The sequence below is a fragment of the Venturia canescens genome, chromosome 9 (assembly GCF_019457755.1).
Source record: "Venturia canescens isolate UGA chromosome 9, ASM1945775v1, whole genome shotgun sequence".
Lineage (NCBI taxonomy): Eukaryota > Metazoa > Arthropoda > Insecta > Hymenoptera > Ichneumonidae > Venturia > Venturia canescens.
In genome coordinates, this window is record NC_057429.1 from 15108600 (window position 1) to 15134134 (window position 25535).

Consider the following 25535-nt stretch of genomic DNA (forward strand, 5'->3'; position numbering starts at 1 on the left):
CGAAGAAACGAAATGCCGAAATAAGCAAATGTGAGGTTACGAGTACCCATCTACCAATTTCGTTCAATCTCTAACGTAATGTATCTTTATTACTAGTAAAACAATCGTCTCAAATGTTTTTCCAGACCTTCATTACATATTTCGCTGTTGTGTAAGTTTTTCATAAACTTCGTAAGAAGCGTTCATTTGTTATATGGAAAGATAAACGATTTTTTATGCTCCTGTATTGTTCTTCATATTTAAACGCTTTTTAAAATGTGATACGCGTATCAGTCGACTACCCATTTTAACTCTGTGTAAAATTCGAGACTTCCCCAAGAAAATCGTTTCGTGGATAAACTACCTTAAATAAAAGAATGAATAAAGTGACAAAGAGTGTTTCGTTTGAAAGAGGAGAGAAGTGCTGATCCGGAATGATACGATCGGGCGTATGGATGTTTGGCACAGTAAAAGAAAAAAGGGATTGAATATCGTAAAAAAGCCTGGAGCGTTCTGGCAAAATTGGCTCGATATTAATTACAAGAATTCTTAATTGCCGCGCGAGCCCGCGCGTTTCCATCAGCGTTCCTGTTGCTGGCCGATGGAACGAGTAGAAGGTAAAACGGGGTGGGAAGGCGATACAAACGGGGCACACGTCCGTTCCGGGCTGCGGCTAAAAAATCTTATATAAAATAAAAATACACAGGCGCACACATAATATCGCGAAGCAGTTTCGAATCCACACATGAAACGGGCGCGCGCGCGCGCGCGCGATCATCTCGAAAGCCACGAATCTCTTGTAACGAAAAGCTGCGAGAGAAACGCGAAAGCCCCGAATACAAGTTAACGAGGTGAACATTTTACGTTTGATATTTATCCGATGGAGAGGGCTCCGCCTCGGGACTCGTTTTATTGAGTCATATATCAAAAAACTTTTTCGGAGGCCCGTACCAACTGGCATCGAAACGTCTTCGGAGCAACCTATACGAGCATAACTATATCGATATCCGTGAATGTATACGCACGAAGGAGAGAGAGCGTGGACTAATTATTTCGGGGTACCTTAGAAAAGAGAGAAGAAAAATCGAGTATTTGAGAATTCAAAGGGAAAAAGGCGATATAAACATGAAAAAACATTGTCAACGTATATAATGTTTTGTGAGAATTCAAGGATAAATCAAGAGCATAAACAGTTCGAGAACGTCTAATGATCGCCCCCGCTCCCGGGGCCCATTTATTAAGTCTAATTGATCGAAAGGGCTCTCGCAGCATCTCCTTTCCCCTTTCCCTGCCGCGCTCCTCGCAGCTCGGCAATACTTCACGAGTTATTCTCCGGCGCGCGTTAAGTGCGTGCACTCAAACGAAAAATTTTATCCTCTCCGTTGGTCCGCGCGAGCAGGAACGAAACTTCATTAGGGAAGCGCGAACCCGCGTTATTATTTATTGTTACATTTATTGCAACGCCAGCGCAGTTCCGAGGGAGTCTCGAGCATGGCGCCGACCAAGTGTGGTGCAGCTATTAAACAAAAGAGAAAAGCTCATTCTCCTTCATGCGTTCCAATAAACTGAAAAATATCGTTCAAACACGGAGAGAATTAAATTTGAAAAATTGACGTCCAGTAAGGACAGTGAGGTGACGATTTCCGATCCACGATATTATTATACGGAAGAAATTGAATTTTTCTATTAAAATAATAACATTCATTGTCCACAGTAGAAACTTTTACTCGCTGCACTGTCAAAATTTCCGTACGAATGTTTATGCCAGGATGCGGCTATACTTGGGGACAGGATGGGGTATCTTGTCGCTATATCGGCCTATTTCCCAATCCTTTTTGTATGCTCAGCCCTTTGTTGAAGTGTCTAAATCACCGTTTCAATGTGCTACGAAATCCAGAAACGAGTGATCGATGCCCACCTTCGGGTAAAGACATTGAACCGTGCTGCACCGTAAAATTCACTAAACTCTTTGTAAATTTTATTATGCGTATCGTAAATTTTACTATCTGCAATAATATTGACTATTATAAAACTAAAAATTCGGCAAAATATTGAAAATTAGACAGTGCGTTGCTGGAATAATTATTTTCATTTAACTCGTCCCCGAAGTCAAATATATCCGTGAACCTGAGCTCGTTTTTATCCACTGGCAATAAGCGACGAATTATTCGAGCAAACTCACGAGTTCTCTCCACGTCTGTCTCGTGTTTCAAAGACGAGTGAGTTTGTAAGTAAAACACCTACAATAAAAAGGCCGGTTACAAAGAGATCGTAAACGACTTAATCCTAAAAGCATTAATTTCTGTAATTAGATGTCCATATAGATCGGTATATAAATGTAAATTTATACATAGAGGCAGCACAGTAGACGGAGGTAGCACGCACACGAGGGTAAGACAATCCCGTCCGAGACAGAACAGTATCGCTCCGATAATGCAAAACCCCGAAGCGCTTTCGTCGTAAAGTTAATTGGATGGAGTGTTTGAGTTTGCAATTAGTGATTAGCAATTACTTCGACGGAATGGGAAGCTTCGGTTGTCTCGGACCGACGGAGCGATTAATGGCCCAATTGGCTAATACCGTCGTCACGGAAGAATACTCATGCACAATGTATCAACGCTATACATATTCATACGAGCGTAGATCGGTATACGTACACGGGTCTATACAATATCAATGTACATGCGCGCGCACGCTGTAAGTAGAAATGTTGGAGCGCATGCCGTTGGTACTAGCGCGACCGCGATAATATAGTGCAGCTAAGTCGTTGCTGGTGCTTTTACCGGGGTGGATTATAAATTAAGGACGAACTTCTGGCTGGACACCCCCTCATTATTGATGCCCACCTTCTTTCGACGCTACCGGCACGTTATTTATGTAATTAGCCTGCTTCGTTCGAGGCTCTGCGATGGGTTCTGTTGCGTTAATCGCGTACGGGCATCTAAAAAACTATTTTTATTGATTATTCTTCAAATTTCGTCTCTCATTTTCGGTGGAGGTTCATATGCGCGAGTGGGAAAAGACGGTGCGCAACGAAGAGTATTAAGCAGACGAGACGCGTGACGGGCACCTAACGCGATTTCTCGGAAAGTCCGCAGGACGCTGAGATTCCTCTTGGAATAAAGCTCGCTAATTGGTGGCGAGAAGCGACTTAAACTATGGCTGCCATGCCCCGTGCTCTATAGACGTATATACTCGAGCGTGCGCGCGCCCGGGCGAGTGTGTGTGCGCGTACATACGCCGAGAGAGATCCGTGGGGGCCCGCGTAATTCCGACTAATTTATTTGATTGCACCGGCGTGCCCGTGCCGCCGCCGCCGTCGACTCCATGCTCTGTACCAAAGTAATAAGAGTCGCCAGCGCGAGGGCAGGCAACAAAAACACTGCAGAATCCGAACGCTCTCGCGGGAGGCTGACCCGGCCCCGTGATGAGCGGAGACTCGCTCGGGAGTCTCGCCGCGATCTATCCTAAGTGAACCTCCTTAAGGATGACGGTGAAGGTTGAATTAAAATTGGAGGAAAGAAACGCTGGGGCGGTCGTTAGACCACTGCCATTCTCGTTTTCCTTTCGTCAATCGCAGATTCCCAGAGCAAATCTAGAGTTCGCAACCGCTCTTCACGTGTCAAGCATTTTATTATCGGCTTTTTCATTATGAAACGAAAAAACGAATTTCGTCTACGACGCTCTCGAGACTTTCGTGCGCTCGACCTCAATATCGATTCCTCCGATTCCGATCGGACACCGCTCAAGGGAACATCAGATAAGCAATGTATTTTTGATGGACTTTAAATATTTTTTTAATCTTCCCTCCGCGGAGTCGTTGCAGCCGATTTGCGTTGCCCAACCCCAGCGGTTATTCTCGTCGCTCCGAAAAGTCCGATCGACGATGCTAAAGAGGAACCCGTGGCAGTGACAAAAGTATAATCGTCGCCTCGAACACTGTCCAATGCTCCGATAAAATCGCATTTTTCCATAAAATACAAAATCGATATTCTCCGACAATGCCACTCCGAATGATCCTCCACGTCCCGGACACACCGATCCGGTTCATTAGCGCCGCGTAAAAAATGCAAAAACTGTATTGACGGACGTAAAAATGATATTTTTTTGCATCGCGACGACAGAAAAAATTGTCCAGGCTGAACGAGAGGCTCGTTAACAATCCTCTAACGAGTGCGCGTTTGAGGCATAAAATCGGTGGCATCTGCCGAAGGATTAAGCACGACGAATCGGGCTTACGGGAGACGCTTTGTACGGCTCTCTCGTCGTCGGTATGCATTTTGATATATAAATAACCGGCCGAGAAGTTATTATGCACGCGCGTACAAGTTGAATCTGCATGCGCGAACACACCCGGCGGACAAGAGCTCTATACGCGAGCCTACCGTAATAACAATGTCGTTTATGGTTAGTCGTACACAGTACGAGACTCGAAGAGTCTCGGGTTAGTTAAGTGAGAGCCGAGATGGTAAGTTGCACGAGCAAAGTACCTGATCCCAAGTGCGGGAGGGCGAGATAACCGAGCGGAGAGAGAGAGAGAGAGGAAGAAAGGCGGAGGGAGGGTCGAGAGAAGAGGGAAAAACTGCTCGAAGATCTGCAGACGAGAGAAGGCTGTACGAACGAGTGAGCGCTAATAAAACACAATTAGCGGCTCTCTCATTCTATCTTGGGAAAGGTCCACCAATCAGCGGCTCCCAGTCGCGTATAAAGCACGCGTAAACCCCCTCGAGCAACGTTATTTACGATCGAAGCATCGCGACGTTATGCGTGCTTGTACCGCGTCACAGGACACGAGACTTCCGACCCTGGAACGCATCTTCCATGGGTCTGCGAGCGGCGAGCGGGCCGAGGAAGATTTTCGCGTTCGCGGACTTTCATTTCCGTGCTTTGAGGCTGCCCCCGTCGTCGATGAGATCGAACTGGTGGGGAGAGGAATTTATATTTTCATTGAATTTCTCACCTTCGGATGAGAATCCACGAAATATCGAACGCAGCCCCGATTTTGCCGACAGCCGCAAGCTCACCAACGTCTGCGAACGTTTCCAAGGCACTCTCGGCTCGAAGAGCCCCCCTTCGCGAACTTCCTCGTTTGATCGAATAAATAATTGTACGAGATGAAATTGAATAGTCTCATTAGACGAAACCGACCAATGAACATGAAAAGTTCGCGTCACGCGAACCCGCAACACAAAAAGGGGTGAGCGCGCTCCTCCGCCGGGGGCTTGTGGTTAACGATATTCCCTTTTCCTCGTAGAAATAAAGGGAGAATTTAATGGTGTGTCTGCAGGAGATATAGAGGACACAACCCTCGCGAGACACGAGCATCCAATGAAATTCGTGGCTCTCCATGAGCGGGTATATCCCTCCCTCCGAGTAAATAACGTTTGACGAAAACCGTCCTTTTTCGGCGAGCATGTTCGATCCCCTCATTTGTCAAAAGAGTCGATTCATAGTCAAATCTTAATTTTTTTTTAGTCTCTACAAATTTAAGTTTCTTCATCCAAACGATGCGACCGAAAGCTCGTGACTTATTATTTTGAGCTTGAAAGGCATTCCAGAGTTTCGGCAACGATAATCGCCTCCGGGAATCGCTCATGTTCCCTCACAATTTGCGAAACGAACTCGCGCCTGCGTCCTACGAAAATACTTGCATTCGAAACGTACTACAGAGTATCAATTATTCGATAATTATTCGGTAAACCGTCATCGTTATTCGCCCATGAGAACTGACTAGTTCTTGCCACATATACACGCACGCGTATTTCTATAGATATAAATATGTAGGTAGTTATGATTATCGCATATACGCGACGTGAAATGAGATTCCCTTATCTGCTGTATCAGCAAAGCCTCGTTTACCTTATCGCTTACCAGAGAGACTTAATGCTAATTCGAGCATTTATTTTCACTTGAAAGTAATACGCGCTATCGTCAAGTTGACTCGACGAGTTCCCATATACCGATGCGCACGAGACCTTCCGTGCTAAATCGCTTTTGCAGGGGATTCGATTTTTATAACGAGTCGTTCAAGCAGGATCGAGGGATTCCACTCAGAATAGAGGAGTTTCCTTGATTTCGATTGAGACTTGCGAGGCTCGTTTTTGTTTGTAAAAAAAGTTGATGAAAAAAATATTAAAAAAAAGAAACCGCGTGCGAGCCAGTTTTTTGTCGGCGCCCTTCCTCAGGTTTTAACGATTTTTCATCGACCCTCCTCCTTGCTGCTCTCCCTGGCGATCAAACACGGTATCGAAGAATAATAAATGTTGGAATGACAGGCAGCTCGTCGTTATTAAATGCCCTGTGCACGCTCCTCATCAACGGTATTATTCTTACAACTATGGCTACGTACACTCAAAAGTGCGGCTTAAGCATTATCGTGTGTGGAAAACTTATGTACTTTTGTGTCCTCACTAAATAGTAAGATAGGAAAAGCGGGAGGCCAGGGGCTCGAAAGTAGAAGCTTTCATTAACACCTGTAATGCCTCGATGCTAATTGGGAATTCGCTTTTCTCGTTTATTCTATTCGAGCTTAAGCCACCAATGAGCAAAATTTTTGTCCTTCGTTTCTCGATGTGTGATGGTTAATGAGTGTGAAAATCGCGGAAACCATAATGGATTCGACGAAATTCCGTACGGTTTTTAATTGAGGAAAATTTCAACTACACGCTTTCGATTTTTTTGCTATTTTCGCTTCATTCTCATCGTGTTTACCCACTTTCTCGAGGTTTCGATCACGAAAAACACAATAGGAACCTCCGCGATCTCATTTTATTCCTAGACTGAAAAATTATCAGGAATTTTAAAAAACGACGCACTCATTTGAGTTTGAAACGTCGGTACGACTGTACAAACAATTATCCTGATGAACTCTGATCCGGCTGCTAATTAACGCAACCTTTGCGAATGTAAATAAAGCCAGAAGAGAAATTGTATACAAAATGAACGTTCAGTGTTTGAAAACCTCTCGAGACCATTGATGTGATGAAATTTATTATGAGAATCGATCGATCCATTCGACGAATATATATATATTTTTTTTTGAAAACGTCAAACGATAAATAACTGAACGACGAGTTTTGCTGTCGTTGCCACTGACTCAGTAGGAAAAATTCATTTTTATTGGTAAAAATGCACGCGAATAAGTGAAAAATTCTTACCAGGGTTTCTTTCGTCGTCGTTGCTGCTGGTAAGATCTGCATCACCGACGTCAACGAGGCTTCTAATGCTGAAAACGCTCTTGGCTACTCGTGTTTTTTGGAGCTCGACGCCGTCCGGCGGGCGTCGCGGCGTCATGCTGAGGTCCATTGGCAGAGTTTGAGCCTTTTTAGAGTCGTCGTTTTTTCCTCTCTCTGAAGAGAGAGAGAGAGAGAGAGGGAAGAGAAAAGATCACAATGCTGTTCGCACACTTTGGATGCTGGCCGGCAACGAAAATGCGCTCGATACGTCGAAGCATATATCGATGAAAATCGAAGTCAATGACAAAATTTTCGATGCCGACGAACGTTCAGATAAAAGCAATCGCGAAAGGGGGAGGAAAAGCGCTCAAAGTTCAACTTTCTTTCAGCGAGGAGCTTCATGTCGAAAAAGCGGTGATGAAAAGAACGTCTAACCTCGGCGTATGACTGCGAGAAACCAATGATAGTTAAATCGAAATACGATAACGTCAATCCGCGTCTTTGCTCGTCGCGTACTTGCTTCGTGAAGCAAGAAATTGAGGCGAATTAATGAAACGACTAAAATTATTCGGCACTCAATTTTTTTTCGCTCCCGCGCGGACGCACTAATTGGATTCGCCGGGCGGCATTCTTCTCGACACGTGTTAACCCCGCCCCATACTCTCGTTGAAACCCCACTAATTGTACTATTCAAACTGCAGTTATACTTCAGGCAAAAATACTCTTTATCTCTGATATATTCAATTATGTAATCGCAAATATATCAATTCTTTATGTTCCTCGCACTGATAACTCAAATATCATAAATCTTCAACACTGTAAAGTTTCCTGTCTTCGGCTTGAATTTATATTGCGAATTTTCTATATCGTCGCAGAGTTTTCTTCATTGCTTATTTGTTTATTGATTTGATTTTGTTTAAAAAAAAATTTTTTATTTATTTTTTCACATTGAATGGCACCGTTTCTGTTTATATTCCTGTCGTCTGCGAAGATCGTCCCGGAGCTTTTAACGAAGTTTCATTTCGTTCGAACGCAGCTTTTTATGGACCTTCATCAGATCGGGGATTCGATGAGTTTCGTTAATTCCTTCGCGTAACGAGCATTTGCTCCGGGTCAAAGTCGAGGACGAGCGGACTTGAGACACTCGGTGTGTCTGATCGATCGCGAGACGTCGCGAGCCGATGAAACTTTTCGTCGTAACTAGAGCACTCGCGTGATCCCGGTGTGAGATCGTAAGTACAGCGGATTCGAGTGTTTCCAAATTTTCTCATCGCGCGATGTCCGACAACGTAAACACGAGGGACCTCGAGCCGGTTTAACGAATCAATTAAACGATTACGAAGGATCTCACTTAACATTCGCTCGTACTCTCGATGCTTCCTCCCAATAGAGTCACAGCTTTTCTACGCCGGTGTAACTCGTCAAGGATTATTCGCTGGGCCGAGAATCGAGAATCGAGTTTTGAAAGTAATTATGAAAATGGAACGAAATTGCGCGCTCATCGAAACACGTGTTCACTCCGAACAACGAAACCAACGAACCGATGCGCTCCGAAGCACTGTGTCACACTTTAAATCCTCGAAAGTTCCACGCGGCTTATCTCCGATCGACGATCTTCCTCGTAAGGGTTTCGAGTCGATGGATCAATGCACGTGCGAACTGCACTTTCGTTTCTCGAATCAGAGCAATCTCGTTTGGGAAGTAAATATTGTTTAACTCACTCGAGAAAGGGATGAAAAAGCGTGCTTTCCGTCCGGAAGGATTTACGAAATCAAAAGATCGCGGATCGAACAGGGGCCCGCGGGGAGGGGGGTTGAACGAGATGAACACGAAGAGAGCCGGCTCTTCTAAAATGCTCCGTACGCGAAGCAAAGAAAACAGAAGCACGCGCGTGTCACGGCGCACTCTGGCAGCTCGAGTGTGTGCGATAACCCGATCGACAAATCCACGAGGTTCGTTTTCTCGAATTCGATGTTTTCTTCCCTACCAAACGTCCTCACTGGGGGGAGGAGGAAAAAGTACTCGCGATTTGTCTCACTCTTTTGAATGCGGGAGCAAAAGAGAGGGGAACAGAGCGAGAGAGAGAGAGAGAGAGAGTGAGAGAAAAAGAGAGGGAACGGGCGTTTCGAGGTGCGTTTTTAACTGCCCGAGGAGTTTGACTACCTGCTCGTTACCTGGCGAAAGACTCGCGAGCGAGAGAACCCAGCCAAACGTACAAAGCTCCTTTTGCCTTGGTCAAACACCACGAAGCCCCTCCTTTTCCCCATGCCTCGACACTCCACGCTGACGAACGCGACCCACCACCTCTTCTATCCGACGAGCTAAACAAACGCCTCCACCGCTTTACAAAATGGAGTCTCCACTCGGCAAGCAACGCCCCCCACGACCGGATTTATATCGCTTTCTCGATGCCTCTCGCATCGCTTTTAATGATATCAAAATCTCTTGGACAACATGGCGGACTGGGCCACTTTTTTACCACTTTTTATTCTCGATCTTCATTCATTTTCAGAACAAATTTGTCGATTTACTCACATTTTTACATTCCCACGGTAGAAACTCGCGGGAACTCGGTGAGATACGAATTTTTTCTGCTCGGGTCAAAAGTGTCTTGAAAGTCGGCGAATAATTTTGTAATAAAAGTTTGCACGAGGGGAAAGTTTGCAAACAATTTTTCGTTATTCTAGCAATAAATGAGGGCGAATATGCAAAGATCCAATAAAATTGAATAAAAGTCGCTGGGAACTTGCAATCGAGCTCGAAAAAGAAAAAATTCTTCATCCGCCCTCCCCTTTTTCTCCTTTGTAAGCCCCCATATAATTTAGCATTACGTTCACCGAGTTCGAGGAACTTTCTCTGCTTCTGAAGCAGGAATAAGTGGAAAACGAAAAAATGCATTTTTCAACAAAACAAATTGAATGGGACAAAGTTGATGAGGATTTTCGAAAAATTGGAATACCAAAAATCTTTCTGACCCGTTGAAAGTGAATTTTTTCGAATCCTCGTAGGGGGTCGACGATTTTTTTTATTCGAAAAATTGTTTGAAAGGAAATAAAAACTTGTGGAAAAAACGAGGAAGGTTTGCCCGAGGCCGAGTCACCGAATCTCCTGCGAACGAGTGAGAAAAACTGCATTTTCCTTCTTTAAATACTCAATTTTATTTCTGTCTAAAAGTCAATCGATATTCAATGTATTTTCGTACATATCAATATTTCAAATATATTATACGAAGGTGCACATTTATTTGGGGAATAAACGAGGTTTTTGGTGTTGAGGAAAAAGTTAGAACGTGAATTTGCTCTGACAAGATGTTCGAGTGTTGCGCAAATATCGCTCGAGCTGAATATGTTACAAATTTTGATCAGCATTTGTTCGATTTTCGAAGCGATTCGCGCAAAGTCCTCGTTTCGCTATATTCTTCGTTCGCCTTTTCAAAGTGACGTATCAATTGATTTTTTAGCCTATTTTTATCTTAAAGTAAGTACACTATTCGTATTACAAATCAATCATGCTTTCTTTCATTCTATATTTCGTTCGCAATCGGATCCTGCGAACGCGAACGCGTCTGATGATAGTAATAACATTTATAATAATGATAATGAATCTAGAGAATTATACGGACGCCTCCGTTTCACGGAGGCACGGATTTGAACAGGCGGAAATAAGATCCATCGTTGTTTTTATTCAACTTGCAATTAATGCTGCAAATGAAAATTCGGGCTTTAATTATATTCCACATAAGCGTAGCTCACTGGATGGCGCTTAATCAGAAAACTCCTATGCAGTAATTGCATTATTCATCATTCAAATTAGTCTCATGCGCTCCTTATTTATTATATCCTGATAAAAAGTGTCGAGTGTCAACAATTGATGGGATAAAAAGAAAAATCTGCGTGCGAGTTAAGAGATGGGAATTTTCTGTTGCGGAAAAATGCCTGGCAATGAAAATCGTGAATTCGAACACAGGAAATTCGTTGAGCTTTGACTGGAAAATTTTAAAACCGGAAAGACAGGAAATCTGTTGTTGAAACTTGAGAAATTCAATTTTCAAGCAGAAAAACAAGCGATTTTTTGTTCGTATGAGCTACGAATTGCGAGAAGAATTCATACAATTTTTGAGTTTCGTTACAAACTCATTTTGCCGGCGAGATATGCATGTGCGACCGCATTAATCCTTCGTACATTTATAAATACACGCACATTAAATCATGCAACAAGTACAGCGATGTCGTATCATCGAGATCTTGCTATTTCTTTCTTTCTTTTTTTTTTTTTTTTAATCTTTTTTTCCACTTTTTTTCACGAAAACGTTCTCTCGGAGATTAAGTTACGATCTTTGGCACAACAAACGAAAGTTTCGAGACCACGCGCACGCCTCTGCGCCAGCTTCGATTCTCAGAGCTCGAAAAACTCTCGTTTTTTTCCATTTTGTTTTTCATGGTTTTTCTACTTCCAATTCATAAACAGCACAATCACTCGAATTCTTTAACTACGTCATTGATTTCGTTGAATTATGCTCATTCAATGTTCGTTCGTTTTTCTCGATTCTCGTAACCTTTTCTGACACACCGTTCGTCGAAAGGAAACATTTCTTGACAATCCGCACGTATCTTTCGTCGGTCCAACGGAAAATTCACTCTCGTCCGAGAAAACAAACTCAACTTTCGTCGATAAAACAGTTTTCTACAATACTGAGCATCCGATCACTCTTCAAAGTATTTTTAGTCGAATGAAAAAAATGAGTTGAACGAATTTAACAGATTCGCTGAGTTATGCAGTTGTTGACAGAAAAAACGCGTTCCGATTTTCAATATTTTTCGACCAAATTTACCAAAGTTTATTTGACAAATTTCTACTGTACCGATATTTCGATGCTTCTTTACAAAACTGCAATTTTCAAAAGTTACGATCGATAAAAGTGTCAATTTTTAAAGCTGACTCACGTTGAAGTTTAAATACCACGAAAAAGTGAATAAAAACTTGGCCTTGTCACAGAAATTCAGAGTACTCGGTAATTCGATAGAAACGTTACGACGGCTTGCATGTTGGGAATGCTCGCAAGCATGAATTCAATAAAAAAAAATCGTTCGATGCAAGTGTTTCATACATTCTTTATGAGAATAAAGTTTTTTGGAAATTCGTTTTTCTGAAAATCCAAGCAAAATTTCAACCGAAGATAATCTTTTCGCGTGACTAAGAAGATTGTCCATACATTTGGATGGATTTTGATTATTTTTCGAAAAGGAAATAGTTCGATAAATTTCTCACATTAACATAATCATCATTAAAAATCTACGTTTGCAGTGTATTTCGAAAAGACTCGAAAAATTTATTTCGATTTCTGTTCAATTTCCGAGTACAAAGAACCGAATGAAAATGTCCAGTTGAAAACACACGTGATAAAGCCTCGAAAAGTGATAGCTCTTCAAGCTCGAAATATTCTCAGAGTCCTTGGAAACGACACGTACGAAAAATCGTAAAACTCGTAAGCGGACGAGTTAAATTCGAACGTAACACATGCCTCGTAATTTTATTACATCTCGGATCGCGATATAAACGGTGTTGATACTTTGTTTATAGATTCTTTGTTTTTTTTTTCGTACCTTAGTCCGAATGAATCTTTACGTGCTTAAATTCTAATGTCATGGCTGTTTGCAGCAGTCTTTGTGCACAGTTGTGTTATTTCTGTTAAAGGTATTATTTCCTTTTATTACTTCTCCGACTCTCGACATTTTGATTTGCAGAATTTGAGTGTTCCCTTGAGTGGAAATAACGTGCTCAATTTTATGATTTATCTCGAATCGATATTTCGATGTTTCGTTGAAGCACAGACACTCTCAACGAAGAGAAAATTCTCAAGATACGTTCAATCGACGAGTCAGAAATACTTTTCACACGCTATCGAAGGAAACATTTCATTCGATTCCAATTCAGTGAAATTTTCGATACAGAAACTGAAAAACGATTCAACTGATAATAACTGAGAAGAGAAATGGATACTTTGACAGAATTGCGTTATTTCAGTTGCTGATCATCCTGACTTTGTCCGACAATGGGACGATTCTCGTAGCTCCGAAAAAAAAAAAAATCATTTCAACGTTGCTCACGCATTCGACAGTTTTTCGTTATTCCACAGCGGTCCTACATGAGGGCTGCTGGAGCAACGAATTTTTCGTAACAGAAAAATTCGTTCAGGTGATAGTCAAAAGTTTCGAACGCAGGAAAAACGTCGAATGTTATTTTTGGGAGTAAGAAATTTCGTAGCTGACTGGAGTGTCCCCCTCGAATCGCGAGGATCAAATATTTCTGAACTTTGTACAAAAAACAATAATTAAATAGAAGAAAGAAGAGAAGTGAAGTCATAGAATTAGATGCTCCGACGCTAAGCAGTCACGTTATTCGCCACGCTCGTTGGCGAAGAAGTGTTGTTAACCGGGGAGCGAGTCTGATGAAATCTGAGCAATTCAGCGACGGTGACGGCGACGCGAACGACGCCTCGACCACCTTCGAGAACGTCGCTAGAGCAGCATACTAAATTCTGTAACAAAAATTAGAGAAAAATCGTTGCTTCGTTAAAAATCATTCAACATTTATGCGAATTAGTGCTTCATAGCGGCTATTTATTTATTCGTTTTTCTTCGTGGTGCACATTTTATCGTCAATCAACGGTTAAGTCAATATTTTTACACGCTGAAAAACAATAGTACAAAATTAAATGAAAAAATCAAATTGTGTTGTGGAAACGAAACACGAAAATGTATCGTGATCGAGTGAAGTCACCATTCGTAGCCATTCAATTCGCACAATCAGTTTCATCAATTTCTATCGTTTTATGCATTCATTGCACAAACATTTTTCGACAAAAGTCCCGACGATACAAAAATGGCAACGCAGGGTGTTCAAATTAATTTAAAAAAGTACTCCAATTGTGTCACTCTGATCAATTTTGACAATTTCATCAAAGAAAAGAATATTTATTTTGTTAATTACGGTATCGCGTTACAATCAATTCTCCTTACATTCAACCTTACAGTGTGTTGCGCGTATATTCCTCGGCAGTTAAAATAATTGACAAATAAAAACAAGGTAAAACCGGTACGGGTTGATCGTCGTTGACGATGATCGAACGTCTCTTATTTTCATTGATTATTCTCCTTTTTATTATTGTTTTTCTTTTTAAATGTATAGGACAAGCCAGATAGATTAATATAATATATATATTTTCATGTAATATATAGTGCTATATAAATTTTTATTTATTTTGTGTTTTTTTTTCTGTTTCTCCATTCTTTGTAAACCGATCAGGTAAGACTCTTGGTCAATCACACTGTATAGTTTGTCCGATTTGTATAATGCAAGCCATAAACAACGGTACGGTGATAAATGATAACAAAAAAAGGGGGGGGGGGGGGGTAAAAACTTATATTCGACGAGTTTTTGGGAATGGAAAACGTAAAAACAGGTTTAGATTCTAACGATAGGCAGGAATAATGATTGGAGGAAACTTTGGAACTCGAGTCGTCCATATTGTCACAAAAATTCATCGTATATGGTCGAATAATTGAAACAGCTCATTGGGAGACGGCGTTACTTTGTCGGGGGGAACGTAAAAAAATGGTTAAATCAGGCGATCGTTGTCACGATAAGTAACTAATTACTTAAGTACGAAAAACAATAGGAAGCGTTCGCTTAAGCCTAATATAACGAAAGAACCAAGCACCGGGTAGTCAAATTTTCTATTTTCCTCATTGATTTTACCTCGATGATAGAAAAACAATGTAAAAAATAACGAAATACATAAATTTCAACGAAAAAGCTTATGCTTCAGCAAGTACATTTGCACGTATTGTAGAAATGAAAATTAGAAAAAATAACGTTAAGTATACAAGCTAATGCAACGGAATGGTCGCTCACTGTGATGCACTTTTTCGCTCTCTCGCATTTAACCACTAATTGTCAAGTCGTCAAATTAGTATTTAGAAGCCTCTCTCGAAAACGCGAAAATCCAAATTGACAAATAATATTATTATTTCGATTTTCTGTCTGTTAAATTATCCTAATTAGTATCCAGTCTATTCTCTTTTGTTACTTCGTTTTGTTTTATCGTGAGAACCACCTTTAATACTAAATGAATTTGTCCATGGACCGATTATATCATTAATACTGATGTTGCGTACGTTCTTTCTCGGATCAACGTCCTTGATGTGTGAAATCTTTCATTCTCATGAAAAATAACATAATTTCGGTAAAAAAAACTCACGAAAATGGAATGAATTTTATTCTTGTTGAAAAATGAATAAAATTGTCGAAAGCTAGAACGTTGAAACGCGAAAGACGATGAATTATTGTACAGTGATAGAGTTTGCTGCCTTGATTGGATGATTTTTCTTTAGCTGTATTTGAAAAGGTGTGTGTTCCAGTCGTTTCTCTCTCGGGCACACGCGCGAGTTTCTTTTCATTTGCTTTTCGTTGTATAATCAAAAACTGCGATAAACCGTTTTTGCGAAATACTCTGACTAGAATCAAGGGGAAAAAATATAATAAATACGAAGACTAGAAACTTGTGAATCTGTACATTGAAAACTAAAATTAAAATTACAAAGTTCACCGGTTTGAATAAGTACGCTTGCAAATTTCGCTCCTGTTTAAAATACCCTACAGCGAGTTATTCGTTAAAATGCCTATTTTCATCAGAGGGAAGGAATATTCATAATTTGTAGTGTGTTTGTTTATAATCTATCTTAAAAATGCGCCGAGTGCTTTGACTCGCGTTTTTATCGCATTTTCTCACCGTCATTTTCAATTCTCTTTGTTCTCTGTTCATCATATCCTTCACCCAGTTTAGAAAATTTTCAAAAAGGAAATCTATTTCCATCGATACCAACTCAACTGTTCTCCTCCTCCGTTTCTCTCTCGCCAGCGAAACTGGCAGCGTGTGCGAAATAATCTCTTTGGAAATCAGTGCAAAACCAGTAAACACTGAAAATTTCGAGCGCGATAATTCTTATCAATTTTATGAAGTTTTTCACTCAGTAAGCATAAACTTGTCCAGCACTCTTATCGAAAAAATGCTCGAGCAACGTGAAGTTTGATAAGAAAAAAGGGAAAATATTTGCAACGAATTTATTACGAAAAAAAGTTAAATGCTCGTGAAATCGATGGTGATGAAAAATCTCAATTCCGATCGTCTGCATTTAATTTGCGTTCGATAAATATGAATTATTCACGAGAAATAAACGAAGATCTACGATAAAATATAATGAAATAAAAAAATGGAGTAATTTCGTTTTTCAATTTTTCAAAAGCAGAAAATTTGGTATCATTCGATTTTTTTTTCCCAAGATTTTATGCTCCAAAACAGCTGCTTTCTAGCTTCATCCCCGGGGATCAATGATAACAATTTAGCAACTCGAATAACAAATAAAAATTTCGCCATAAAAAAGTCCTTCCAACTCTATTCTTCCAATGGCGATTGGAATGAGTTTCGGCATAAAAAATAGCACCCTCTTATTGAAAAACTGGATTCTGAATGAAAGTTGAGCGAACCTCGGCGGTTCAAAGCTATTCGTTTCTTTCGGTTGCACGGGTCAGCAGGGAATCTCGATGTTTTTTCCTTAACACACGTCATTCGGTAAAAAAATACACGATCCTAGGTACGCGAAGTTTCGTTTTTCACATAACCCTCCTCCTCTCTTTCCCTTCTATCCGTTTGAACCGATTTTCAAAATGTTAATCGCTTTAATAACGAGAAAAAATGAAGCTCGACGCACTGCGACCGGTTTGTTTATTTTTCCTCAGAGAAATAAATAATTGTTTTGTTAACGAATCTCAATCGGTTCAACACTCTCAAAAAATGTCAATTTCCCTTCAATTTTTTTCGCAATTTAGCAAAATATCATATTTACGTTACGATCTCGTTACTTATCAATTTTTCCGTCCGACTTCGGATTCGGTTAAGATTATCAATTATTAAGTTGTATAGAGTAAACATATGTATATATTCGTATTGTATAAGAATCACGATTAATTAGTGTGATATGCGATTATATTTCCGCATAATTTGCTCGTTTGATTATAAGATTCATTTTTCTCAATGTCCAGTCTACAAATTCCTGAAATTCAGTTGCTCCTCGCGCTTCTGGTTAAAAATCGCAAAACGCGAATAAAATGTCTTGTTGATTCGTCGATGATTGTTTGTCAGTGTTTTCTTATCGCTGAGTTTTCGTAAATATTACTGTAGCAAAAAACACGGAAATGATTGAATCTCCAAACTCCACTATCGAATAAATACCTTTAGAAAAGCGATTCCTAAGTACACGTAAAAACATCTCTACGTTGATTACGAAAAAATCTAGAGCTACTCCGCTATCAACGACGTACAAAAAGAATTACCCTCATTGCCAAGCAACAAAAGTTGCAACATTAAAGTCAGCTCTGCCAGGAATAATATTCTCACAGTTTGCAGTGAATGGTGAAAAGATTTTTTGCAGTAACCAGTCGAATATTCTCGTGGCGAGCTTCCCTAAGCACCTACGTTCGTTTCTACATTCGAGCCGAATGAAAAGTTTAACCTTCGTAATCTAGGCCACGGGAATCGAAGGGCTCAAGTCTTTATATATGAATTAAATATTTGCAAGCAAATATTGCAATTATTGCAATAAATAAATGCCTCGCGAAGCATCCCTTTGCGCAGGGAAATTTTTCTTTCCCATAAAAAGCGAATCTACTTTTTTCCTTACATATTTGGGATTAAATTGGCTGTTCGAACGAAAAAGCATGAGCTTTTCGATGAAATACTTGGAGAACAAAGTATTGGGTACGAAAATTCGTATACGATATTGAAAATTAATTGCAATTTGGATGACTGAAGATTATAATTGGCACGGTCCAATAAATCCTTTGTTTTCATTTTTCCCCTTGCAGACTTTTTCTCCTCGTCGTAATAACTGAAGTTTGTGTTTTGATTGTTCGCGACTCATTCGCTTCGATCTCAAGATCTTTCGTTTACTCATCGCATCCAATGAATTTTCCTCTCCGTTTTGTTGTTTTTCCCCTCTTTTTTTTTCCTCTCTTTCTCTCTGCCATTCGCATGTTTGAAAAATACGATATTCTCAATCGGGAATGGGAAAGACATAGAGCGTAACGAGGGTGATTAAGAATGCGGCAAAAAGCATCGCGGAAAGGACGCGATCCTGAATCGTATGGGCTGAACCTGCGGCTGGTTCTTCGTTGTCATCTTCTTCGCGACGATAGACAACGAGCGAGGACACGAGACGATTCAGAGCTTCCAGACCGTACGCGTTCATGTAACCCACGTCCATGATTGCATCGGCGTCCATTAAGACCTCCTGCAACCAACAACGATACTACTCAGTCCCAATTACGATATTTTACTAAAAAATTTTATTTCCCTTCTTTTTACTAAAAATTCTATTAATCCTGACCAACAAAGGTACTGGAAAAATGGTGTCGTTTTTTAAAGCAAATTTTCAATTGTATTTGAAATAAATTTTCTCTTATGCCGTATCGGGAAAGAATCAAAAACAAAATCATCTCCCATGTTAATTTGGAGTCTCGAAAAAATTCAATTCCATCAGACAATGTGGGTGTGTTATTTTTCAATGTTGAATTTCGCGAATTTCTCGTTTACATAATAACGAAGAAAAATGATGTCACGATAGTCGAGTGAAGAATTTTTGTTTTCATTTTTTATTGATTGAAGTATAGTAAATTACGAAATCGATAAAATAAAAATATCGTGACTGTAATGTTGAAAGCATCGAATGCGGAACAGAACAAAGTAGAAAATCATGTCTGATGAAACAAAAAAAGCAGTGAGGATTTTTGTACAGATTTTAGAAACAATGAGAGAAACGAGAAACAAAAAGCCAACGAGGGACAAAGCGATGTTTTTGTTTGTTTGTTTGTTTTTTTCGATACTAGGCGCATGCATCTAAAGCTCGTGTACATTTGTTTCGTGTAATAGACACTTTAGTCCGTATTGAATTGAATTGATAGTAAAAATCTTTTCCACGACTCGAAAACATTTCCCCTGTGTGTATTTTTCTTTAGTTTTCATTGATTTGAAATTTTTTTATTACATTTTTTTATTACGAAGTAGGGACTGACTAGTAGTTGTTGGAAATATGCTCGACTTCGTTCGAGTGGCATATTGATTTTGCAGGTATTGCCAATGAACATGGTAAACGTTAAAAAAATAAGAATTAAAAAAAATATATCATGAACGAAAGTATACAAGTTTGTCGCGCGGAAAACTTAGTCGTAAATAAAATATTTATTTGAAATTTTCTACAAAATCCACACTCCACGGCGTAAGCTTTGCCAGTGAGGGGATAAAATTCTATTCGTACGCGGGTTCAAAAAATCATGTACTTTCAAGGAGTTTTGACGCGGGACCAAAAAGCATAACGTCGTATATTTTCAAACGAAGCATAAGAAATTAGTTTTAGTGGCTACGAAATCGATGGTTGTCGTATACCGACGATGAATGCCACGAGAGGAGAGGAAACACAGACACATCGACCGATTATCGTCCAGAAAAACGGCAACGGCAAAAAGGAAATTCAGAGGTTGCTGAATCGATTGCTTTTTAATTCAAGGGACCCGAAGCATGCATGACTTTTTTTAAACGACGCACTGGAAAATCGTACAAAAGATAAGTATTCCACCGAACTAGTAAAGCACAAGTGTTTTCCCGAGGTACGAGTCTGTTATTGACGACACAAAATTTACGATCAACTTACCTCGTCAACTCCTATTTTTCGACAAGCTTCCAAGAAATTATCGACGTTTCGTCTGCACCGAGCCATCGTCAGTTTAGGCTGAAGAGAAAAAGAATTTTGTTTCATTTGGTGATCAATGGAAATACTCATCAGTATTATTCGTTCTCTTTTGTATCCATTCCAAGTGCCCCCGTAAGCGGACAACGTTTGATAAACTATTTTGAAACTCACAACTGCTGGAGAAGGAACGTGAATACTTCCAACCGATCGGGGCCTGACGTGGTTCGCAAGATGACAAAGTACAACACCGTCTGTTAGTGAAGGCGCAAGATCCTCCGGTAGTGCCATTTTCAACCTTGTCTCGATGTGCTGAATATCAAATACAAATTATTCATTAGAACGGAAAAATATTAGAAAAATAAATGCAAATACAAATATTTTTACTGGGATTCTTGTGAATTCCTCATTCAAAAAATATTATCGAAAAACAAAATCCATAATAATTAAATCAAACACTAAAAATGAGTTGCGTACCGATTTTTACTAGAGTGGATCGTCGTGGATCTGAATTCAGTATGTTTTGCTTCTTTTATACGTTTTATTTTTAAAAAAGTAGATTGTCGAACAAGATGATATTTTTTAAGAAAAAGGAGCACATAAACCTTCCGGAGCCGGGGCTCAAAAAATGGTAGTTGTGGAGAGAATATTTTTGTTTATCAATGGTTTATTAATCAATTTGATGAATTACCGTTCGTAATTGTTCGATCAGATCTGCCTCTTCTTTGGCTCTCTCAAATTCACGTCTCATAGTGAATGAATATTTTTCAGGCATGTTACTATTCCAAGTTACGGATCTCGTGGATTTGGGGCTTCCACCATTGCGACTAGGACTGTTATTTCCTATACAGAAAAAAAAATAAATTGTAAGGCTCAAAAAAGAACTTTTTTTTTTCAATTTTAAGTAAAGAAATGGGAAATACCTTCGACGTAGCCAACGGCAGTTTTGACGAGTCTGGGTGCGTGGGCGGGACTAGAATTCGTGGACAGTATGCTCGTCGACAATTTGACAGGAGAACTTGGTTTTTTGTAGGGCTGTTCGTGATATTTTCCATTTTTAGTAGCGTACTCGCTGTTGCTTCCATTGATAATTGTTGCATTTTGATAATTGATACGAGACGGAGTTACTTTTTGCACGGGCCTCTTATTCGCGTTGTCCTCGTTGAAAAGTTGTTTACCCGCGCTCGTGATGCCATCCTTCGATAACGTGGGATCGATCTCGTTGTTTTGCGCCTCGTTACCAGGGGGCGTTGTTTGCTCTCGCGGCCTGTAAACGCTCGGGCCTTCGTTGACTCTTTGCTGTCTGAGAGCTTCTTTGTATTCTCTGAAAATTTTCAAAAAAACGGGTTATTCGGTCAACTCATTCGTGACCATAATTTCGCTTATGTGGTGAGGAAAACATTGGATTTTATAAAAATGCTGAAATTTGCATTTAGTATTATAGCCAATATTTCAAATACCAAGAAACATTGAGTCGTTGTTGATTAATTTTCCATATTTATTTACAATTTGAGGAATTTCGAACAAAAACAAATTCGTCGCCAGAACCAAACGTGGGTTAGAAAAAATGTATATGTACATAGTAAAAAAAACACCCATTTTGTGCAAAACGTAGTATGCATAGTAAGAAAAATAAAAAAATTAAATAAATAAAAACGCAAATTCGTCGTTTTTACCTGTAAGTCTGCGTGTGATTCAATGGCCTTTTCTCCTCACCATTGATCTGCGGAGATGAGTTACTACTGCTCGTCGTACTCGCTTGAATCGGTTGGACCGTTTGCATCGTCGTGCTCGGTGACGATTGAATTATCGGAGTGCTTTCCAAGTGGCTGTGAAAATAGATTCACGCACAATAACGCTCATGCACCATTTCATGCAAAGGGTGAGACAACGACAAAAAAGTAAAGAAAAACTCTCACAAGCTTTGAGTTTCATATTTTTTCAACTCTCGTTCGCAGGTTTTTTTGAGTAACACTTTATTGGCACGGTAGAAAAAAGGAAAACTGATTAACGTGAAAATCATTTCTTTGCTTACATTCCTGTCCCAATCACGATAATCTTTTCTTTTTTCGACCGAACCAAAAACCGAAGTGAGCGTGTGTTTCAGGGACAACAAAAACGACGAATTGTGAAAAAGAAACAAAACAAAAACTCATAAGAATTTTGCATCGTTCTACCGGATTTTGTCGTTTGAATTTTTATTCAAATCTTCCAGTTTTTGCGAAATTGCCAATGTTTGAGCACAAGAAAAAAAGAAGGATGATGCAAAATTCTACGTCACAGAAAACAGAAACAATTTTTTATTTCTCATGATGAATCAGAAACAGTTTGACACTCGATTATTAGTAATCAACTTACCCAGGTGGTGTGATTGAATTATTGTGAAGCGGATGAGCCATTGGCCTTCGACCATCAGCTCCATTTTCGGAAGCGCTTCTCTCCAATCTTCGTTTTTGGAGCTGATCATGTAGAATCATAGCCTGAAAAAGAATAAAATGAAAAAGAACGATTTAAAACAAACGTGCCAAGAATATGGGCTCAAAATTCTCATGTCGAATGAATAAAAAATATTTCTCGTAGTGAATAGAACAGAAAGAAGCAATGGTAAAAAAACAATCGACTGTATTCACCGACGATACAGTCGCATTGTTTAATGGGTCAGGGTCGACGAAGTTTGAACGTTAGCCAGCGATGGCAGGAGCAGTTACGAACTATTGGTCATCAGAACACGCTTCGGGCTTCGTTATCGCGAGTCAACGTTTAACTCGATTTGCTAACTTTAGATAATGCTTGCACACGTCCGCGACTCTCGTTCGAGAGTTTCATTCATTTGTTTTCGTTCCCTTCGTAAACACTGCTATGTTTCCACGATATTTTATTCAATTTCTCTACAAAAAATCTTCGATATTTTAACTGAACAAACTGAAAATCCAAGACACATTTTTCCCAGTTTTATTTTTTTCAAATGGAAACAACAATTCTATTTTTTTCATCATTTTGACAACGAAAACTCACTTTTTTAAGCAAAATTAATAAACAGAATTTTCGTAGTTTTTTTTTCTCGTTTTTTTCTTGTCAAGAATCAAAGTTTTCTCACGAAATTCCATGAAACTCGTCATTTTCCGAAAAAGAGGTTTTGTTTTGTTTTTTTCTTTTTTTTTTCTAAAAAAGTTTCAATATTTTCGATTTGATTAAATACAACTGACCTTTCCGAGTTCGTCCTCGAGGGAGGTATGTTCTCCTGGTGAAATGGTACTGGGCGTGGACGTTCCGCTACAAGAACCATTGACACTGGCTTCGACGGGAAGAGTAATCGACAATGGCGAGCATTCTTGGCGCCAAGCAGTTCGCCCTTCGTTATCGTGTACCTGTATCCGCATTTTTTTTTTTTCATAGGAAGAAACGAGGATAGGTCAGTCGAGAATGGTGAGAATAACAATGTTTGTACGACGGATTTCAATTTTATTGTACATGTTTCGCATAATCTACGAAGCACAATCGTTAAACACGAGGGCCATGGAAGGGATGAACTAAATAGAAGATTCATCGGGTGTAATAATAAAAATAAATAAAACTCGAATGACAAGCGAAATTGGCGGGATTGAGAAGCATCAAGAAGCTCAAAAAATGTCGATAAATGCTGCAGTTTCACAGGAAAATGTTGAATGGCCATAAAAATATTGAATAAGTATTTTTATAAACATTCGCGATGCTTCAGGCTCAATATTTTCAATGATGCCGAGTATGAAAATATTGAATTTATCAGAAATGTATAGTCTTATAGAAAAAAATGTTCGCGTTCGATATTTCTCGGCTCGCAATTCGTCCCTGAGTCGTCAGTTACGAATGATCGTAACGTAAAAAACGTTTAGCTTCGTGGGATCATTCATGAAAATGTGAGAAAAGCTATCGAAGGCACAACGATTCGATAGTAAATGATGACAATTGATATAATTAATACGATCGCACTAACCGCGCTGTGTATTTCTTGGGACCAACGTTTGTCGACGCCGTCGCTGGTGCTGTAACCACTGTCGACGTTGTGACGCCTGTGTGACCTCGTGTCCAGGGTCGCGTGACCACGAGCTTCGAGAGGACCTCGTCTGACCCGACCCCCCCTTGCCCTTTCGTGTTTCGCCGCCTGTCGCTCCAAATATTTGAAGATGTGTGTTCGCCCGCGAATGCACAACTAGGAAAAAAAAATAACAATAATTAACCATTAAAACTCCATTAATTTCAATGGAATTCATGTAATTATGGGATACAATGAAATAAACTAATTAATTTGATTATTCGATGGATACAAACACTATGGAAAATCTGGTTTCACGAAAAAATTACCAAAAACAATGTTTTTTTTTTTTTTGCTATTTTACACACATTTTTGACTCCAATAGTCAGACCAATTTTGTGTTTTCTTTACCGAAGCAGGTGGCGAAGTCAAGGGATTATCAGAGAGCCTCAATTCCACGAGGCTCTTCATTTTCCTTAATTCGTTCGGTAGCACGGAAATCCGATTGCTACTGATGTCCAATTTAACGAGTCTCAGGTACGTCAGTTCTGCAAAAATAACAAATAAAAATCAATTTTTTAAAAGATCAACAGATTTTTTGACGAAAAATGATGTTTCGTTCTCCAACATTTGAGACGCCGATCGACGTACCAATGGGCAAATGGACCAGAAAATTGCTCCTGAGGTCGAGGCACCTTAGTCGTGGTAAGTCCCCTATCCTCGGTGGCAGACTGACTATCTCGTTGCAGCCAGCATCGAGTTCAGCGAGAGATGACATTCTCCCGAGCTCCTCGGGCAACGAGGCGAGCCTGTTGTGCGCTACGAGCAACGTTTGCAATGGCAGCCTGCATACTTCACGAGGTAAAACCGTCAACTGGTTACGACTGCGGAGCAAGAACGAAAAAATGATGAATCCTCTCGAAAATCCTCAAAAAAATTTCTTTATTTCAGACTTCGAAATTCATCGAATACGAACAATTTAAAAATAATAAAACGAAACAGAACCGAAATTTCTTTTTTTCATGTTCTTCATGAACCATCAATTCAAATGTGTTTACCTGAGATCGAGGTAAGTCAGAGACTGCAACATTACCACAGTCTCTGGTATAACTCTTATGGCATTGTGATAAAGATGCAGCTTTTCCAAAAACGGAAATTCCGTAACTTCTTCGGGCAATTCACCAAAACGATTTTTCGAAAGATCTAGAACAGAACGAAAAAGAAAATCATTAATAAAACGTTTTCAAGGCATTCATTTCTGTAAATCATTACTGAGGATCATTAGAATAATCGAAAAACATCGCGTTGCCACGCCTGGTCAATTTGACCCGAAACGCGGTCCACCGGTTTGTCAGCATCAGCCTTTTGGTCTGATTTTATTCCTAAAAATTGGGAATAATTCATTGAACTTTTTGCGATACGCCTGCGTCAACAAAATTTGTGAAAAATTGTTTTTTATTGGTCAGGAAAATAGTTAATTAAAAAAGACGAATTTGCGAAACGAAAACTCATGAAGCAATGGACGAAAGCGACACCCGAGAAGTTGAAGCTTACAAGTATCTTCCCACA

General features: G+C 39.8%; 2 protein-coding genes across 6 annotated transcripts in view; both read right to left on the reverse strand.

Moving 5' to 3' along the window:
* LOC122416040 (homeobox protein aristaless-like) overlaps positions 1-8967 on the reverse strand; it is a 93188-nt gene extending 84221 nt beyond the window's left edge. The window contains exon 1 of the mRNA XM_043428706.1: positions 7137-8967. Coding sequence (XP_043284641.1) covers positions 7137-7284 — 148 coding nt within the window. The 5' untranslated portion in view covers positions 7285-8967. The remainder of the gene's footprint in view (positions 1-7136) is intronic.
* Positions 8968-10287: 1320 nt separating this feature from the next.
* The window catches only part of Lrch (Leucine-rich-repeats and calponin homology domain protein), a 41275-nt gene continuing 26027 nt past the window's right edge, over positions 10288-25535 (reverse strand). For 2 of the 5 annotated variants that reach the window (XM_043427982.1, XM_043427977.1), the window contains exons 2-13: positions 25025-25169; positions 24618-24850; positions 24378-24514; positions 23928-24143; positions 23161-23322; positions 22313-22434; positions 21631-21783; positions 20878-21278; positions 20646-20797; positions 20129-20266; positions 19919-19996; positions 14113-18502 (exon numbers count right to left, since the gene is read on the reverse strand). In XM_043427982.1, coding sequence (XP_043283917.1) covers positions 18266-18502; positions 19919-19996; positions 20129-20266; positions 20646-20797; positions 20878-21278; positions 21631-21783; positions 22313-22434; positions 23161-23322; positions 23928-24143; positions 24378-24514; positions 24618-24850; positions 25025-25169 — 2174 coding nt within the window. In that variant the 3' untranslated portion in view covers positions 14113-18265. Of the gene's footprint in view, positions 13693-14112; positions 18503-19918; positions 19997-20128; positions 20267-20645; positions 20798-20877; positions 21279-21630; positions 21784-22312; positions 22435-23160; positions 23323-23927; positions 24144-24377; positions 24515-24617; positions 24851-25024; positions 25170-25535 lie in introns of those variants that run through there. The other 3 variants (XM_043427980.1, XM_043427978.1, XM_043427981.1) reach the window with 3 other exon arrangements.